The sequence below is a fragment of the Lutjanus erythropterus genome, chromosome 1, assembly GCF_056507025.1.
Source record: "Lutjanus erythropterus isolate fLutEry1 chromosome 1, fLutEry1.hap2, whole genome shotgun sequence".
Classification (NCBI taxonomy): Eukaryota; Metazoa; Chordata; class Actinopteri; order Lutjaniformes; family Lutjanidae; genus Lutjanus; species Lutjanus erythropterus.
In genome coordinates this window covers 27,544,251-27,559,101 of record NC_139317.1, presented here as the reverse complement: position 1 = coordinate 27,559,101, position 14,851 = coordinate 27,544,251, and the positions used below count along the sequence as shown (strand labels likewise).

Here is a 14,851-nt window from a genome sequence, read left to right as displayed (position 1 = left end):
CCAGTACCCTTAAAGTGATACTGATCTCAAAAGAGTATTGCTTGTAATACCTTTAATGAGAATGGAAGTATTCCTGAAATAATAATCATTCTGCATTTATTTTTATCCGATGTCACAGGCGTGTAGTATTTCAACTTCACCACACCACAGACTGTACAGATTGTAGCCGCTGTGGTAATGGGCCAAACACACGTGGCATTAAATCAAGGAAAACTTGTGCTTCTTGGTAAAACTATACATATGTAATTTTTTTCAAGATGTAGGTATGAAAATGATCAAATGCTCGTATTCAATTTGACTTTATTGTTATTAATGCACATCAAAAAAGAGGGCTACAGCTTCCAAGTTCTATATAAAATACAGATAAAGACAACAATAGCGACATATAGTATGTACATACAGCACCATACAGTTTGTACAAACTATGGCATTGTTTGATTGAGGAAGTTTTAATACTACTTGGTACTAGGATAATTGGTCACTATCTTAAAAGGTATTGAGTACCAGTACTGAGCCTTATATACTACATACATGTCAACAGGCTGTGCTCATTTTGGTAGAGGTTTTGAAAGAGATGTGGAGAACTTCACAGTAAGAACTTCACAGTAAGAAATCTCTTACCATTTCCAATCAGAACCAGGGAGCTCTGTCCTTTGCCGCCTCCGTCTGTGATCTGGCAGGTAAATGTCCCCTCATTCTCTTCGGTGAAATGGTCCATGATGAACTCAATAATACCTGTAGAGACGTCATGACCCATCTTGTTGGGCTGCAGAAAAATAGAAATGGCTGTTGTAAATGGGCCATAATGTACTTGAAGATAGACTTTGTGAATAAGGATACTTTTTTACTGCGATTATGGTTTTAATGCTGCAACATTAACTGAATCACAGTCAGTGTACATCAAGGGCAGACAGACAATTCTTTCAGCTTGAAGCAAGGAAGTCATTTTTTTCCATTTCTCCCTATGTCCATCCATGCCTTAAACTACAGCGTATCTTACATCAGCTCCAGACAGTTCCTTGTTGTTGGCAAAGAATTTGTAAGTGACATTGGAAGAAATCTCTTCAGCCTGCAGCCAGAACCTCATTCTGCCTCTCTCCAGAATCTTATAGGCCAACTCTGACTTCAGCGGGATGACTAGAGGTGGGAAGAGGGGACAAAAAAGTTACAGGTTGAAAAATATTATTTACTAATAAATTAGCCAAACTGTTAGTATGCGAAGTGGAGAGCGGATAGGAGAAGAGGCAAAGGAACAGGAGAGGTGAATGGTGGTTAGGCAGGTGATGCAAAAGCAGGTAAGACTTTTTTGGATCAAATAAAAAAGAGAAATGTGCTCCTAAAAGAAGAAAGAAATGTGAAAGGTTCAAAGCAAGTCAGAACAAAGCAAAATGAAGGCGTGAAACGGGAGAAAGCGAGAAATGGAGAGAGTGGGTAAGACAGATTAAAGACTCAGCAGAGGGAAAAGTGTAAGAGAAGAGAGATTAAAAGGGACAAAGAGAGAGATTATGAGAGATGGGAAGAGTCAGCCAGAGGTACCTACTTGGGTGTCTGATATCATAGCTGAGTGCCAGCATCTTTGCCATCTCTGAAATGTGAAGAGACAACTTATTAATTTCATGCAGCCATGGGGACAAACAAGCAACTAAAATACGAGTTACACTTTATACAAAGATGTCATTTTATCGTGTACTTTGATAGGGTGCTTTAAAGGACCAGTGTGTAGGATTCAGTGGCATCTACCTGGCAGATTCACCTCACCTCACTGTCCCCTTCCAAGCGGGTAGGAGAAACTATGGTGGCCAAAAAAATGATGCCCAAATATAGAGCCAGCGTTTGTCCATTGGACAAATAGACCAATGGACTACTGTAGTAAAATGTCAGTTTAACATGGTGGCCTCTGGGGAAGAGGTGAACAAAAACACAATTCTCATTTTCAAGTGATTATACACATACTATATTCAATTTCTGCCTTATTCTGCCAATAAATTCCCATTAATCTTACACACTGGACATTTAAATGCGCAATATGTAAGTTCTGCTGTATGAGGTCCCTCTCAAATTAAAACAAATAGAAAAGACATAGTTTGGTGATTTTGTAGTCTCCCATAGCCAGACATGTCTCCACAGTGCTCAGCACTGGAGAAAAGTCCATCTTCACACATTATCATTCTGCTATAGAAAAAAAATGCTCTTGGTATTTCATGATTGGTTTAGAAAAATACATCTCTTAGGCAGCGCTTTACCGAGGCCACTGCAAAATACTTGTTTAGGGGAACATTTGCAAACCGGTTGGCAAACCCTAGAATTAAAATGGACAAGTCACCTGCAAGAGAAAATTTAACAGCAGTACATCTGGAGTTAGACAAATGACATTATGAATTAGTGTGGGATCATGGGAGTTATTTTCTTCACTGTTTAACAACCACCATTGCAGATGAAAATGTTCAGAGATGAGATATGTAGTAAGTTTTATTTACATTACATTTAGTCACATTTACTGACTTCCTTCCTTACTCTCTGATGCATGCTGTGGTTTCATGGAAGTGATAGCAACTAGTGGCAAGTAGGAAATGCACCGTTACCATGATTAAATTAAGTATTTCTCTGGATTTGGAATAAGTACACAACCCAATAAAATATATTACATATGTCTGGTGTTGGTGCTTAAAGCTATATATGTAACATTTCTATATTAAAATGTTTGGAGTTGTCACCACTTTAACTGTGTTTAACAGGAAGAGGTAGATAAATGCACAGATACTTCTACAGCCACAGGGAAGACAATACGTTATGCTCTGTGTTCCTTAAAGCCCCAAACTGGACCCAAAGGTCCACTCTGAGACTGCATTAAGAGTTAGTCTATTAAATTATCAGTCTTCCCAAGTACCTGTGATAAAAGTGAAATATATATGAAACCTTGTATACGAGGAGTTTAGAAATAATGGTAAGTTAAGCTGAAAAAACTACTGGCCAAATGGGAAGCAATCAGTGTAAGGCGCACTGAATAACACATTATAGCCCTGTAGCGTAGTGGTGCAATAGCAGGAAAAATATTGTGAAACTTTCTGACAGAAAACCCTTTGCCGTGATGACAGGGTTTTAAAACACACACACACTGCCCCGAGCTCGGAGAAACTCTGTGAGCAACGTGCTCTGCTCAAATTCATCAGATGTGTAATGAAATTGTTTGTTGCCTACATGCCAGTGTGATCGTTTTTAAGCACAGTCTCATTGCTTTCATCTTTATTTCATCCCACACATCGCCTCAGTTCTTCGATACATAGTTTCCTTTTGAATTTTTCTTTTGATACTTACAGCTGCTCAAATTTTCATGATCAAGGCATGGAAGAAATTTGCATGCACTTCTTTAACAGATGGAGCAAACAAATATTTAATTTAATGTAAATTCTAACAAGACGATGAATTTAATAACATTCACAATAATGTGTCAGTCTAGACTGTAAATAATTGAACTGATTGTAAATAGAAGTCAGTATTTGATTTCAGAGTTTGGCTGGGTGGTTAAAGGGAAAATGTAGCACTTTTCCTGTGGCTGTCCAGTCAGTGTTGATGTAGTCAATTGAAGCAGTAAATTCCTCAGTGTGTGCTACATTGGCCAAGAAAACTGAGTTCTCTCTCATGGAGCTGTGCGGCAGTGGCTACATGTACAAGGATGCATGGCAGGTAAGCTAGTGACTTCCATGTGTTGTCAACACCCTAGACTGTAACTATCACTTTGTTGGCCAAAACATAGCGTCAGGTGACAAAAATGCTCATCTAGCGCGCCCCCTGGCCTCTCAGAGGCAGAGATTAGACATCCAAGCTGAACAGGCTGTAGTTCTCCCTGCATCCAGGAAGTGACATCACTGGATGCAAGAAGAGCTACAGCATTTGTAGAAGAACTCGGTTTTCTTGATCAAAATAGCATGCAGTGAGAAATTTAGCTTCAATTAACCACATTTACCATCAATAATGATTGGATATCCATGTGAAATGAATTTTCCCTTTCAACTCAATAAATCCCATAGTACCGCTTGTTAAATAAAGGTTAAATAAATAAATGAATAAAAATAACTGATTGTAGATAGAAGTCAATTTGGATTTCTGCACGTTTTGAAAGAGTTTTGCACCAGAGCCACACTTACAATCTTACACACACTTAAAATCTTACCTTCGGCAGTGATTGTATGGCTGGATGACACTCCCTCTGTGTTGGTGACAGAGATAGAGTACGTGCCAAAGTCCTCTTTTTCTGCGTTCTTGAAGATCAGCTTAGAACTAGAATACAGACATAGAAAGATGGAGGAGGAGATGATGCACAGTCGAGATTACAAAATACTTTTTTCACAATATCAAACTGTTCACATATGTAAACTAGGGATAGAAATTATGATGATTGCGATCAGTGTCACAATTTTCAATTTCAAGTTCACTGAAAAAAATATTAAAATGATGATGTGATTTTTTTTTTTTTTTTTTGGCTGCTATCTGTACCAAACAAGCATGTTCCCTTATGTCTGGAGAATATAATTTGTAGGCCAGGTCATCTCTGTAAGACTACAATGTTTCATTTATTTATTTATTTTAATTTATTTGATAAAAAACTGCAGCTCTTACAATTTGAATTGTATTGAAACAAAGATTTGTGGGACTGTGTGTGTGTGTGTGTGTGTGTGTGTGTGTGTGTGTGTGTGATCTTACTGGCTGCCTTCGGTCTTAATCACAACTCCTTTAGAGAAATCTGTGATTTCTTTATAGTCTTTCTTCCAGATGAACTGAGAGCCCTCGTTTATTTGACAGGATTCGAATGACAGAACAATGTCACCTGTCTTCTCGTCCACAACACAGGACACTTCCTGAGCACCTTAAATACACAGACAGAGGAATGCACCCAGAGGTCAGTTATAAACTGCACTCATTTCAGGCTCCAAAAAAGACACTAAAGGAATATTGTTGTTGAGTTTAAGATTTCAGTGTTTTTGTTTTTAAACAATGCATTATATTTGTCTGCCCACTTTAATCTTTCCTCCAGCTCTTTCAAAAAAAAGTGCATCATTCCAAATTGGCAAAACCATGTGTTCACTCTTTTGTGTCGTTTCAAAGAGGAACTCTGGAAAGTGGTGCAGATGACACACATTTGATGGTCTCCTGCTGTCTGTGAATAAATGTTACCTTCCACAGCCTTAGCAGTCACGGGGTCAGAAGGCATTGAGGCCATACCCACTCCTGCAGCGTTGACCGCACGCACTCGGACCACATAGCTAGTTCCCACTTCCAGACCTGTTACCTAGGAAACAAAGAGACAAGAAAACAACCTAGTGTTAGTGAAAGGAGGAGAACTATAATATTTTTCACTACGCCAGTGTTAATCATTAGTTTTGGAAAATCTGACAGGCACAGTAAGTTTTTGTAGGAATTGAAACTGTCACAGACAGGCCAGCTTCTGAGGCGGGCGTTGGTGGTTATATGACAGATGAGATAGTGACAGCAGTAGTAAATTCTGAGATCCAACAGCTTCTGCAGCTGATGAATGCAAAATGTATGGCCATATAGTAGCGCCCAGACCCATTATTTTATTTTTTTGATAATAAATTAATCATTTTTTTAATCACCCATAATTAATCTGTACTGTTTTGCAACCCATGTTTTATTAAGCTAATAAATATTCTGTACATTACATATTATGCTGATTTGTTGATTAAGTTGCCAGTGTCACATATGAGATAAATCACCTAAATGCTGCTACTTTTGATTCTAAAATCAAGCATAACCATCTACTTTCTTAGCTTTTTGTGCTGTGCTTAATCCAGTGACTGTTTACTTTATCCACTGGGTGTCAGTATCACACAGTTTAATGTAAGTGTAACTCTGCCCTGTACAACAGGGTGAATAAAACATGGCTGGTACGGAAGACTCAAATGTAATGTATGAAAGTTTGAAAACAATTATATTATAGAAGTAATTGTATTTTTATATTATTATAGCAAACAGGAGTCAATAGAAGAAAATGCACAGAGCTGAACATATTAGGAAACAATGTAGCATCAGGAGCACGATGTACAATAGTTGCAACTTGTTTGACACGAAGGATATCAGTTTTCTCCTCAATATTTTACAAGGTAAAGTTACTGGAAATACACAAACTTGCTTGGTGTTGAAAACCTGAATTTATGGCATAATTTAAAGGCTTTGGCTGATGATATCTTTTTAAGATTTTTTTTTTTTTTTTGGGGGGGGGGGGGGGGGGGGGGGGCTTTTTCCCTTTATTTGAGGGCCACAGGCTAAAATCAAACTCAGCATTTGTATATGAAGCGTGCCGTCTACCAACTGAGCCATAAGGGCACCTGGAAAGAATTTTATATGTTCATTGTCGATTAATCGTTTAGTCTATAAAATGTCTAGACAATAGTGAAAAATGCCCTTCACAATTACCTAAACTTTGCTGACATATTCAAACTTCTTGTTTTGGCCAACTAACAATACAAAACCTATAGGTATTAAGTTTACTAAGACTATGAGAATCAGCATACATTCACAACTGAGAAGCTGGAAACAGGATTTTCTGCTTAAGAAGCAAAAAAAATACATAAACAATTAACCGATTAGCAAAATTATTTAACTGTCTGACAAAAAAATTACTTGACTAATTGCTTCACCACCACGTACCTTTTACGTCAAATTGTACTGTACTGATAAATAGTCATACCGGTAACTCTCAAACAAATTAACCTTAAGAATCATAAACCATGTCAAAGATGCTCTCACCTTGAGGAAGCGGTGACTGACAGCTTTCTCATTGGCTGTGGTCCACTCAGAAGTGCCCGCCTTAGCATACTCAACATGATAGCCTGTGATTGGTCCAGAACCAGTGTAGATACACTTCTGCCACTCAACCACCAATGAATTATCTCTAACTTCAGTGAAACTCAGGTCATAGACGGGACCTAAAGGACAGGCAGAATGAGAGGAGATACATTTTGTTTTCATGTGGACATTTCAATGATGACATTCGTCCTAATTCTCAAGGCTCTTTGGTGGACATGAGCATGACTGCCATGAACTTGCACAGGCAGCAACAACATTTACTAACCAGGCTCAGGCATATTCCAGGCCTCACAGGTGAAGTCGGCTGAATGTTTGGAAGCTGGTCCGAGGCCAGCCAGGTTGGCTGCGTACGCCTGGAACTGATAGACTGCTCCCTCTGTCAAGCCTTCCACCTGTCAAAGAAATGTTACCATGGTTACTGAGAAGCAGAGATGGGACCAAGTCATTGGTAAGTCACAAGTAAGTCTCAAGTCCTTGCACTTAAGTCTCACGCCAAGACCCAAGTCACAATGTAACAGTGAGTTTTCAGTGTCATTGATTCACAAAGTTACTTGGCTTTGGATCATTTATCATGTTAAAGCTACTACAAGTTGTTTTTTACAGGTTATGAAACAGTCTCAGACTGGTGTTAGTGGTGCCTCTATATGACCGAGTTATTCTTAATGCCTGCCAATGGGTACTTTTTTTAATTTTGTCAAGTCGTACCTAAAGCCATGAAATTTGTGACTCAAGTCTGAGCCAAGTTCACACCTCAGCTAATACGCCAATCTGGTAAGCAGCTTTCCAGACTCACACAAGCCGATTGTGCAAAAAACAACCAGTATGAAATAAGGGATAGTTGTATTAAAGGAGTTCTTGGTGAAAACATTGTTAACCTTTGTTTTCTTCAAAATGTGGAAAACCAAATGAAACCATAGGTAAAACAAAGTTATGTGACTTCAGTTGGTTCTTCCCTGACACTATAACAAACTTAAGTACTTTTATCCAGTTAAAGCAAAAATGAAGTTCTTTCCGATAGTTTTGATGTTATAAGGTGACAACAGACGTTATTGTACCTTGTAAAGTCTTTCTGAGAGTGGTGGGATATGAACCTCCCTCCACATGGTTGTTCCGCTGCGTCTCTTGTCCACATAGTACTCCTTTATCTTTGCTCCTCCAGAGTGAAGAGGCTTCTTCCAGTTCAGAACCATTGAGTGTCCATCACAGTTCAGCAGCGCGATGTCGTAAGGAGCAGAGGGGGTGGCTGAAAAGGCAGTACTGAATTTTAATGCTTGATCATCACAGTCGAGCAGAGAGAGATATAACAAGGAATCATTATCACCATCATCATTAATTTAAATAACCAAAAATATAACATAAGACTGACTTAGGGCAGCCTTAACAGTCAGAGGTGCAGACTCCTGGGATTCATCACTCAGACCAAGCTCATTGATAGCCTGAACACGGAACATATACGTTTCTCCTTTGGTCAGACCACTGACCACAAACCTGTAGAAACAGAATCACAGTCAGTCAACATCAGTAATCAATTTCTGTCCTCCTTTTTTTTGTTTTCAATTTCAATATGTTTTTTTTTGGTATGATATTTGACGTGTTGCAAGAACCCAATTATGATATTGAAGACAATTGTAAAGAATAAAATTTACAAAAATAAAGCGTGTTTTTGTTGGGTTGAAAACATACTTGGTTTCCTTGCGGGGTTTGTGATTGGCCGAGGTCCAGTCCTTCGACCCCTTCACGCACTGGTCGATGTAGTAGCCAATCAGGTTGTTGGGTTCCTTTGGAGGAGCCCACTGGATGAGGACAGAGCTGTCAGTTTCCCTGGTAGCAATCACCTGACCAGGAGCAGATGGCACTCCTGAAGACAAAGATTTCATCATAATCAGAATAGCAGCTTCAGTGTGGATTCATTCCACTTTATAGTCTGTGTCAGACTATAAAGAAACAAAGACAGACCTTTAAGTTGCAGAGTCTCGATAGTTCTAGTCGGCTCTGATGGCTCACTGTTTCCATAGATATTGGCAGACAAAACTCTGAACTTGTACTCCTTTCCCTCTGCCAGATCAAAGACGGCATAACGGGGAGATCGAATTGGGACCTGAGTGTTAACACGCTGCCAGGCACCGCTTTCTACCAGGCACTGTGGGTACAGAGGGGCAGAGAAAGAAATAGCATGTTTACTGTTACTACACATTCATGCACATAATGATTTGTTGCGCTATTCTTTAGCCTGGATTTATTGCAGATCTTTTAGATAATTTTAGATTCATTCATCAACTGCACAAGGAAAACTGTTGTTTTCATCAAGCATGGATGGATGAACATATTTTCCACAGAAGTGAAATGGTCACGAGTGTAGTTTTTCTTATATCACTCTATTAGCTTCACTTGTTAGCAATTTGAATTTGAGATGTTTAACATAAAAGTCAGTTGTTAAAATGAATTTAATGTCATTGGACCAAATATAGCACTATACAGTACAAGTATTTGTTATCCACAATTGTTATTTTTGTTTTAATTCTCATTTGTGTTTTGTCATATTTATTTTAAACTCAAACTCAACCTCAATGATTTGTCGAGTTTAAATAAAGGTTTGAAGTTCAACTCACTCATTCAAATCATTTTGTGCCTCTGATTATGTGACCCTTTCTTTTTTTCTTTTAACCAACTATGATTTCACACCATATTGCAGCTTTACTGGAGTAAAGATGGACTTTCAATCACAGAAGCATTCTTACACTAATAAGGTGTACAAATAAGTATTATGTCCATTGTAATACACAAAGTAGCATTTATTGATAGTATGACATCATTTGTTACCTTTTCTAAGTAGTACCACATGGGGGCCTTGCTGGAATATGCAGGGGCTTTCCAGCTCAGAACAACATATGTCCTGTCGACTTCTGAGACATGAATTCCTGATGGAGCACCTGGAGGCTTTCCCTCAGCTACACACAAACACACACAGATGATTAAGTATACATACACACTTACACTGTGAGACATTCACTGTTGTCCTCCAACAGTGTACAGTTCAATTCAATTCAATATTACAGACTCAAGGTTCAGATAAAAAAATTCCAAGACAAGAAACACAATAAAATACAGGCCACTAAGATAAGGATATTATAGTTATTATATACAATAATGCATGTAGATATGCGTTAATTTTAATAAAAACTCACCTTCCATTTCATCATAGCAAGACACGACATCTAGTTTTCCTCCAAGTTTTTTGGCTACAGGAAGAAGAAAACAACATTATCACAAATCATCTTATGTTTATGTTGAAGTTACAGGACTTCATTTATTGTGTGTTTGGTAAAACTCTTTGTATAGCAAAGGATTTGGATAAATGCTCTTCTATGCTTCTTAAAATTTATTAAACCAGCAAGCACACAGGGATGCAAATATCACATAAAATGAAACTGTATGTCATATATATGTATTTGTCATATTATTATTATACTTTGATCAGTGGTGACAGGAAGACCAGTCATTTTATAGTATCTAAATATGTAAAGTTATTACATCAAACCACCGTTTTAAGCCTTTTATCATCTAGTGATGATGTAATGGAGTTTTACAAGCAACATAATAACCACATCTCATCAGCACACTAATGGCAACATAACTTGTAATAATCTACAGTCAGTTAACATAATTGCCGCACAAGAAGTAATTGGTCAAGATAAAATTTAATTATAGTATGATATTATGTTAGATAGTGCACTGAACTATATGATCAGGTTCAGTCAAAGATTTGATTGAAACTGTACTAAACTGTTGTTTGGATTAACATGGACATGTTCATGAATTGGCTGTATGATGAAGTGTTTTTGTGTCCAGTCAGTAAAAACACATGATAATGTCAGAACTCATTACTTTAGATTCCATCCAAAACACCAGTGACATGTTAGCAACTACAGGACACATTACCTCAGGTCTTCAAATGGTGTAATATAAAAGGCAGGCATGACATTTCTCTATGAATCCAGTTAAACCCACCATGAAGCCTCTCAAACTCAGTGGGGTCCAGTGCAGCGATGGGATCAGACATGCGGGACGGTTTGCTGATTCCGTGCGAGTTGACTGCTCTCACTCTGAAGTGGAAGGAGTGTCCTTCAAACAGCCCAGACACCGGGTATTTACAGATCTTAATGGGGTGATCATTGCACTGGGTCCAGTTTTCAGTTCCAACCTCACATCTACAAAATTAAGACCAAAAGACACAGGGAAAGGAGCTCAGCAAAGTTGGAAAAATCACAAAATACATTCTATACCTTGGTTTACATTTAAAAAAAAAAAAGATTTTTTTTTCTCAGTTTTGATAGGTGTTACAGCCTGCTGTTCCAGCCTCTGCACAATAATGCCTCAAACAGAGACCTTAACATATATAAAAGGCCACCATCATCATGTCATAGTTGTTGGTAATTGTGGCAGGTTTGATTACTGAAAAGGACAATTTTAAGCTCTGAAGTCGTGGAGGTTTCATTTGCAGAGGAGATTTTTACAAGGCACGACCATAAAAAGATGGTGCAACTCTGATGATGATTACAACAATTAATCTATCTGACGGCACAAGAGTAATAGAGGAACTCAGGCAATAATGTGAGGACATATTATAGATTAAATGATTATAGTGATGGATATTGCCCACTGCATTAGAATACACTGGACTGAATGTTGTGAGAGTAACAGTTGAGAAGTAATAAGAGATAGCAGTGTGAAAAATATAAAAAGAGTGAATGTCTGCAAAAGATGCATGGTTTAGACTCCTTTAACTTGCTGAGCTAAGTGTGTTGGAGATTATATTAGTTAAATATGTGACTTAGAGTTAATAAAAAGAAAAAGATAATGAGAGTAGAGCTGAAAATGGATGGAAGAGTTACAGTAAAACAGTGCGTAGAGAAAGAGGAAGGACTCGCTGCACCTAAAGACAATAACCCCTTCATTTTGTACAGATAATCAAACAAACTCTCTGTGATAACTTACAGTAATCAGTTTGTCTTTATGTTGGTCAGTTTAGTTATTTATGGTGTTTATATCAGTAACTCCTACTTGTCCACAAAGTATCCCAGGATTGGTCCCTCTGTGGTGGTATTTGGGGGCTTCCATGACACAATGACATAGTCTCTATTGGCATCGTGGATCTTGATGTCCATAGGAGCACCAGGTGCATTGGGGACTGGGGGAGGACCATCTACACAGGAAGTGACACAGTGACATGTCAATAATCATGAAAATAAAGTACATTTATAGTGTTTTCATTTCATGATGTTACATATTTCAATGTATAAATGTGCAGAAATTGTTTCTCTCATTTTTTTAAAAAGTTTACTGATTTAGGTTTTTATTGTCCCGAAAAAAGGCTGCAATTGTATGCGACACCCAGTATAAAGACTGTCGCGTATTGTACTGTAATGCAATACTAAACAGTGTTTTTCAAGGTGAGTAAAGTGTGAAAAATGAGGTAAAATGTTCAAAATTATGTGATTTGTGTTCAGACTTTTGTAAATATGTGATTAAGAATTTGTATTTCAGTCAAAACAATGAGATTGTGCTTCAAGTTAAACAGTCTGGAGTCTTGTTGATACATAAGTTTCGTTTTCAGACTTGTATACATAGGTCCAATCTTGTGTGTGTATGCAATGGAGAAAAACTGTAAAACAAACACAAAAAAAAAACAATAGCAGAGCCCTGTAGAATTGCTAAAACAGCTAAGCATTTCGTTGACAACAGTGAAATAAAAAACCTGTTTGACTTCAAGTTATCAACGTCTCTTAGACTGTCCAGTCACCTCACCTGCAACGGAGACAAAAGCATTGTGTTCTGCAGTGCCTCCTTTAGTGACCATGCGTAGTGTGTAGAGGCCTTCATCATCTTTAAAGAGGTGAGGAATAGTCAAGGTGGTGACTCCTCTGCCAGTTTCAATCTTCACCCACTTCGAATCAAACAGACGTGTGTCTGAAAATGAGATGGTATCCTAACTTTATTTAGATTTCTTAGCAAATACAGTATATTAAATAGAGTATCAGTTTCCTTAATACATTTGAAGAAAAAAAAAAAAAGTCATCCAACTCGCTATACCTTACTGTGTCCTGTAACATATATTGAAATGTACAAATTAAGGGATCTAATTTCCCTCTCTGATAACCAATGCTCTTACAAACCACATCTTCTAAATTTCGCTTCAGTCCCAAAATGTGTGGATCACTGAATCTGTAATTCCACATTTGAAAGTGTTGCCTGAGGTATTTCAGTCCAATTTCTTATATTCATTCTCTTATATATATATATATATATATATATATATATATTCATTCACAGTATCTTCTATACCTTATTTTCTATTAGATTAAACACAAATTGTCATTGACTGTTATATCTCATGTTAGATTACAACAGTCACTCCATTTTAAACTGATATAATTTCTCTTTCAATCTTTGTTCTAAATTTCAGCAAAGTGTCCACTCAATAAGATTTCTGCAGGATTCTGCTAACTTCCTGTAAAACCTCCTCCGTAATTCTTAACCCTCCACTCTAACTTGCTGTAACAATATATTTCTATAAATTAAACATGATGTTTGAAATTGAATGTACAAGATTAACTTTATACAATTCGCTTTTATACCGCATGGCACCTTTATGTAATATCTACAGACACACACAGAGCAAATTAAACTACTCATGAACTGGGGGTATATCACCACAGTCTATTTAACTACTTTCACTATAATTAATTAGCAATAAAAATAGTGTCCGTAACATATTCCCATTTTTCCACTGCGGTGCCTCTGGCTGCATGTCGACTAGATTGGGTCTGGTAGTCACCATGGCAGGCAGTATATATATTACTAGCAATTATAGTGTAATTACTTTGTCATAAAATGCTACTTTATAACAATTACCATCTCTGTACCACTGTGCCTCAGGCTGCAGGTTGGCCAGGTTGGGGTTCAGGGTCATGGTGGCAGTCAGAGTGGCAGATCCTCCCTCAGAAGCAAACACCGGTCCAAACTTCTTTTGGAAAGTGATGTGGATTTTAGTGTAATGGATCTTGGGAAGCATGGCAGCTGAGAGGGAACAGGGCAAAGAAAGAAGCAGTAAATGAGAGAGAGAGAGGTGGGAATGTGCCTGGTGGGGACAGCCTGCTGCATCACACACTACTTTGAAAAGAGAGAGACGTTTTACAGTCTTTGAATGGTACTAATCTTTAGACATAACTGGAGGTAATTATAATGCTCACCTGTGAAAGGCAACCACGCATATGGACAAGACTCCTCCTCCTGCTTGAACCCTATATGATTAGAAAAAATATGCCAAAAGTTAACTATTATACGCAACAGAGTGTTGTTATAATTAAGGCTAAGAGATTGGTGAATAAGCAGACAGATGGCAGCAGATAGCAGTAATGAAAAACTGAGAGCCTGAAGTGTGCACTTAGAGATCCAAGTGCCTCGGCTAAATATAATGAAAAATGGGTTGTTTATTTAACTACAGATATTGTGAACTGAATAGAGATGTTAGAAATGTTATTATCATAACTACTAATAAGGAACAACAAGGGAAGCACCGTTTGTTTGTAATTCCTCAATACTGATGTTTAAAATAACAATTTGGCCAATTAGCGATGTTTTTGGTGGTTGTTCATTTTGATTATGTTGTTATTTATTCACCATTTTGTGCTCGGGAAAAAGAAATCTTCACAGCAAAAAACATGTTGCCACGTTACATCATACCAGAGTTGTGTTCAGTTGGTTGCTTCTTCTCCAAAACAGCTGCTGGGAATATTTGCTACTGTTGTCTGAATCTGACTGCAAATAACCAACATAACATTCACTCTTCTAACAGCTGACAGCTAGTCTTTAGTTAGGGGTTAAGACCTGCCATTGTACGTTGAAGACATGTGAACTCCAATACGTGGCTGCAATTCCAGTCACTTTCAAGACCTAAACTTAAAATATTTTGAGACTTTTACAGAACCCACACAGACTCTTTTGCAATTGATAGTGTAAGCCAGAA

At 37.8% G+C, this 14,851-nt stretch overlaps 1 protein-coding gene across 2 annotated transcripts in view; it reads right to left on the bottom strand.

The window, feature by feature from the left end:
- The window catches only part of myom2b (myomesin 2b), a 46,544-nt gene that overhangs the window by 18,914 nt on the left and 12,779 nt on the right, over positions 1 to 14,851 (bottom strand). For both annotated transcript variants that reach the window (XM_084718591.1, XM_084718597.1), the window contains 19 exons: positions 14,076 to 14,126; positions 13,738 to 13,902; positions 12,631 to 12,792; positions 11,887 to 12,028; positions 10,834 to 11,033; positions 10,011 to 10,064; positions 9,646 to 9,773; positions 8,782 to 8,965; positions 8,509 to 8,683; positions 8,192 to 8,313; positions 7,881 to 8,068; positions 7,091 to 7,217; positions 6,766 to 6,944; positions 5,173 to 5,287; positions 4,702 to 4,864; positions 4,172 to 4,278; positions 1,541 to 1,585; positions 1,001 to 1,137; positions 622 to 766 (listed from right to left, as the gene is read on the bottom strand). In XM_084718591.1, coding sequence (XP_084574717.1) covers positions 622 to 766; positions 1,001 to 1,137; positions 1,541 to 1,585; positions 4,172 to 4,278; positions 4,702 to 4,864; positions 5,173 to 5,287; positions 6,766 to 6,944; positions 7,091 to 7,217; positions 7,881 to 8,068; positions 8,192 to 8,313; positions 8,509 to 8,683; positions 8,782 to 8,965; positions 9,646 to 9,773; positions 10,011 to 10,064; positions 10,834 to 11,033; positions 11,887 to 12,028; positions 12,631 to 12,792; positions 13,738 to 13,902; positions 14,076 to 14,126 — 2,589 coding nt within the window. The remainder of the gene's footprint in view (positions 1 to 621; positions 767 to 1,000; positions 1,138 to 1,540; positions 1,586 to 4,171; positions 4,279 to 4,701; positions 4,865 to 5,172; positions 5,288 to 6,765; positions 6,945 to 7,090; positions 7,218 to 7,880; positions 8,069 to 8,191; positions 8,314 to 8,508; positions 8,684 to 8,781; positions 8,966 to 9,645; positions 9,774 to 10,010; positions 10,065 to 10,833; positions 11,034 to 11,886; positions 12,029 to 12,630; positions 12,793 to 13,737; positions 13,903 to 14,075; positions 14,127 to 14,851) is intronic.